Raw genomic sequence first — 5,018 nt, forward strand, 5'->3', positions numbered from 1 at the left:
GTCGTGAGATCCGTAACAAACAGAAAACGCTTTGTTATTAAAGGTATGCGTATACATTCCTAAACCTAGAGTTTTCTAATGCACCAATGGGGGATTCACTAATTAAAACAGAACACGTTACGTGTAGTTAGTGAAATACGTTTAATTACGGCGTAATGCTTATTCCCCGCCGTAAGAGGGTCACATGACCGAATTTTAAGATCAATGATTGGGTCTTGTTCTTAAACGTCACATAGAGAGTCGCAGTTAAATTATGGTCACGACTAGATCACAAAAGTTTTTTACATCCACGTTCTAGTATTCTCTATGCTCAAAGATAATGTCATACACCTTAAACACGTTATTTATCTTCTCTCTTTCTGTTTGTATTTCTCTTAGGCAGGATTGAAGAAAGGGGTAAGCTATGTAATGTCATACATATTTAAAACCTTGTTTTGTTCACCTAATGCTTTGTTTTGCTCATTGCTTCACACAGGCAGAACAATAATAACAGACCAGCAAAAACAATCTTTAAAACACTTTTTTGAAAAAGGAATGAGAAGTGTTGGGTCTCCGTTGGTACAAGCAGCTGCTGAAACCACTGCGTTGCCGCCTTCTATCATAGAGGTAAGATACATTTTGTAGACCTGGCAACCTTAAAGAAAGGATCAGAGTATGGCCTCAAGTATGACCTCCATATTTTAGATACTAGACAATTTTATCAATATCAAAGTTGAATCTGAACTGTGCACATTACTAAACAGGGACAAATGCCATTTGTCTGAACACTGTGGACAATATGAAGAATATGAATAAGATTGTAAGATGTTACACAGTATACAATAAAGTAGGGTATATGTTACACAGTATACTATACTGTTTAGTACATGGTACTGCATACAGTATGATACACAGAACACTATACAGTGTAGAGCACAGTATACAGTGCTGTACGCATTACACAGTAAATTACACGTTACACTACATGGTACTGTATACAGTATGATACATGGTACATTACAGTGCAATACACAGTATACTGTACAGTATACAGAACCCAGGCACAGTACACGGTACATGGAACTGTATATATTATAGTACAGTATACAGTACAGTATACGATACAGTACACAGTAGACAGCACGTCTACTAACAGCATAGGCTATATTTGCCCGTATAAAAAATTAGAAAACAATGTTTATTTTCTCTTACTTACGTCAGAGATCGTTTAAGAGGTGCAATAGTTTTACTAACCAACTAATAGTCAATAGATGTATATGGACAGTAATGAATTGGGGATAGCTGAAGGCATGTTTCTGCTGAAGTTTATACATGGAGGCAATTATTACATATCTTGTCTCTGCTTAACATTACCAACAGTACACTATTAGAAACTACTATCATCTTGACTCACACGGAGCTAAAATGATGTAGCAAATGTGACGTAACACTTATCTGTTTGTACCAACGTTGGCATGTTAACAGGTGAATAACATTAACATTAAATTGTGCCGCATATTATAACTTTCATGCTCTGTGTTTTATGAAGTGAGTAAATCGTAAGTGACATTTTGCTGCCTTTCTTTAGCTCTGCATTTTTCGGAAGAAAACACCTTCAGTAACTACATTAACTGTCCTCACAAGACGCAAGTCAAAATAATAACATTCATGACTGCAAATATAACGTTCATTTTTGTCATTTTAGAATTGTATTGGAAATTTTAAACGAACGTTGCAAGGACCTTCTAAAGTGAGACCCATGAAAAACAAGCTGTATAAACGAAACCTATCACCATACAATCTTTTTTGTAGAGACCATCTGCAAAACAAAGGTAAGAGAGCTGGCGTGATCAATGTCTTATTTCATAGCATATGTAGTATATTTATAAAGTAAATATTTATTTAAACAATATGTTATCACAGTTGTTTAACTTTCACCATTGAAACCCATGGCAAAAAATATATTTTATAGATTATGATGTTTAAACATATTTCACATATTCATGGCTAACAGGAAATACTGTGGGAACAGGCCAAATTATATTTTCTCTATGATTTTGAGGATTCATTCTAGTCAAAGGTTATGTCTCTAAGTCTAAGTGTCTCAACTTCCTACTAATACTCTACTACTACTACTACTACTACTACTACTACTACTCACAATAACCACTTCCAAACTTTAATACTGTTCTTTCAGGTTTTGCTGTTGTCTTTCTGTGTTTATCTGCATGTAAAAAACATCACATTAATTTCTTTTATTATCAGGAACATTGAAGGATATTAAGCAAAAGTGGCCTATGTTAGGGGAAGAGAAAAAAAGACAGTACTATGAAGAAGCTGCAGCTCTTAGGGCTGAAGCAACAGTCAAGAACCTTAGTCCTGAGATGAGGGAGCTTAAAATTAAAAAGCACCTGAAGAGCCTGAAGTTAGAGGTTTGAAAATAACTAGAACCTGTTAATAGTTTCCTGTCATAAGTAGGACATGATGTTGTCATGTATAAGGTTTATACATCATTCCAATCTAAATAAATAATTTCAGTGTTGGCTTCACATAAAACAAATTTGTGTATTGATATCCTTTGAGCACATTGCAATGTAAATTTATCTTTTGAATAATATTCCTTTATTCTTATATGATAGACCTGCTGTAGTTTAGCCAAAAGAAATTCACTACTAGACTAACTCTAAGTCTATTTTCTCTAAACATGGATAAAGGTGTCCAGCCTTGAGGAGTTGGGTGTGGAAACAATTGTACTGTCGTTTGACCACCAAAAGGCCACAATGGAAGTCAGTGAAGTGAGCAGTAAAGGAGCTTCAGAATCTCTGGCCTCTACAGACACTGTCAACAATTTTGCCCTCCACTTTAAAGGTTAACACACACATACTATAAACACATTCTTCTCTATTATCAGACTCATTTGTTAAATAATGTTCTCTATTATATCTGCAGCTTCTTCCTCAGCCATACGTACCACAAAGGAACCAGTCAGTGTCTTGGTCATCTTTACTGTCATTGTTTCATGTACAGCCAAATAGTCAGTGCATAAAATGTATAAACCATATATATACACACATACATACGTACACATATACATATACATTTACATTTACATATACATATATTTGTCAAATATCTAAATATATTTCACCAATAACTTTTTAAAGGCAGATTGAAGCAGCTGTTGCACACTCTCTGCTGAATGTACTGTACAAAGTCTATCTGTGTTGTGTTATTTTTATCGAGTGGATGCAAAAAAAAAGTACCATTTTGTAAGGTATGTTCATTATTATAGAGGACGTCGGGGGTGTTGGGAAGATTCCATACCAGTCTCTTCGAAATCACAATGTCACCATTCATGCTGCTGGATTGCCCAAAGGCCTAACATTAAAAAAGCCATCTTTCTATGGAAGAAAACAACTAGAGGACATAATAAAGGCTGAAGATCAGATTTCTTTCCATATAGGTAAGTGATAGAGTGGTAATTAAAAAATAGTGACATGTAATATCTCTTAATTACTTATCCCTCTATAATAAAAAAGTCCACTGCTACTTAGTACAGCTACAGTATGTATGGCTTATTGTCTTTTTTAGACTCCACAATTGTAGAACTAGCATCAAAAAGCAGCCTTTAACAAGTACTGCAATAAAACCCATACAAAGGCATATTGTATGACTTAACTGATATCTTGAGATTTTTTTCATAAATAAATAGGTGGAGAAAATGGGGCACAATCACAGACTGTGGAAGAAATACTGGATGCCATGTGTGGAAACGGTAGGTTTCTTGTGTTTATTATAGTATTTGCTATTGTTCTTATTCACTACTTTGTGGCTGTGGCATGATATTGCTTTTATAAACATCTAAGGCAGCTCTACTATACAATATAAATAAATACATTACTTTACTAAAACGTTGTTTACAATGATCACTTGACAACTGTGGCGCTAACGATTCAATTGCCAGTTCCTCTGGCTTTCATGCAGTGTCCTTGAGCAGACACTGAACCCCAAGCTGCTCTCTGTTTTGTGAATGAATTGTACATTTCTTTGGATAAAATAACATTTGCTAACAATGCAAGATGGCAGTGTCTCTGAATTATCAAGTAATGACTGTGGTGGCAACAGAGCCGACCCTTGTCCTCCAGAGTCGTGTTCCTCTAGTGTTTTGACACTTTCTGATGAGCCATGATAATCCACAGCTACTGATATGTCAAGTTTTCAGTGAAGGTTTCTGTGCTGATTTCTTGTCCCCTCAGGTGGCCATTGCACTCAGGAGCCTGGTGAAATGAGCAGTAGTGTGGCAGTGGTGACAGTGGCAGAGGGTCTGTGTTGAAATGATCTTATATGTTCACACCCATCTTTTATGTTTTGCATGGCCGTCATATTTCAGATCCACTAACTTTTTTTTACATGCTGTACTGTAGATGCAGCTAGACGTGACTCATTTGGACTCGACATCTGCAGTGTCTGCCATGCGCATTTCGAAGACAAGCGAAGAAATGCCTTGAAGAAATGGCGACAGTGGCGTCAGTGCAGCTCATGAGATAGATGGTCACATTTGGCTTGTGGTTTTAAAAGAACTTTATGCATACATTGCCAGGATAAAAATACAGTTTAGTCTATGTTTGTAATAAAAAATAAATAAAATGTTTGTGTATCAGTACTGATTTGCCTTTGGTCCATTGGTTTTCTATACTAGTGCACTCACTACTGATTTCAGTAAGCCATTAAAAATTAGGAATTAGGTTAGCAAGATATATTTCCAAATATGTTAGTGTAAGACACTGCATATTACTTTCATGTTTCTGGGTAACAATGTGCCATGTCAAACCCAGCAGGATCTACACACTCAGTAGCTGAGGAATCAAACACGATCATTGCATGATATAGCATTGGACTATCAACACACTGCTCACAACACACAGTAATTTCAATTTACTGTATGTCCAAGACACTGTCACACTTCTGGCATACCAACCTGTCCAGTTAGTGAGTAACACTGATTGTGAAACAATTTTACCTGATATTACAACAAACAA

The 5,018-nt window shown here is 35.9% G+C and overlaps 1 protein-coding gene across 1 annotated transcript; it reads left to right on the forward strand.

Annotated features, from left to right (window-relative positions):
- The first annotated feature begins 377 nt into the window (after nt 1-377).
- LOC114863209 (uncharacterized) lies at nt 378-4,646 on the forward strand. Its single transcript, XM_029164100.3, has 9 exons — nt 378-396; nt 476-606; nt 1,685-1,811; nt 2,245-2,411; nt 2,694-2,847; nt 3,272-3,442; nt 3,692-3,754; nt 4,236-4,301; nt 4,404-4,646. The coding sequence occupies exons 2-9, from the start codon at nt 535-537 to the stop codon at nt 4,520-4,522; spliced, it is 939 nt and encodes a 312-aa protein (XP_029019933.1). The 5' UTR covers nt 378-396; nt 476-534; the 3' UTR covers nt 4,523-4,646.
- Nucleotides 4,647-5,018: the final 372 nt, after the last annotated feature.

This window comes from Betta splendens, chromosome 9, assembly GCF_900634795.4.
Source record: "Betta splendens chromosome 9, fBetSpl5.4, whole genome shotgun sequence".
NCBI lineage: Eukaryota > Metazoa > Chordata > Actinopteri > Anabantiformes > Osphronemidae > Betta > Betta splendens.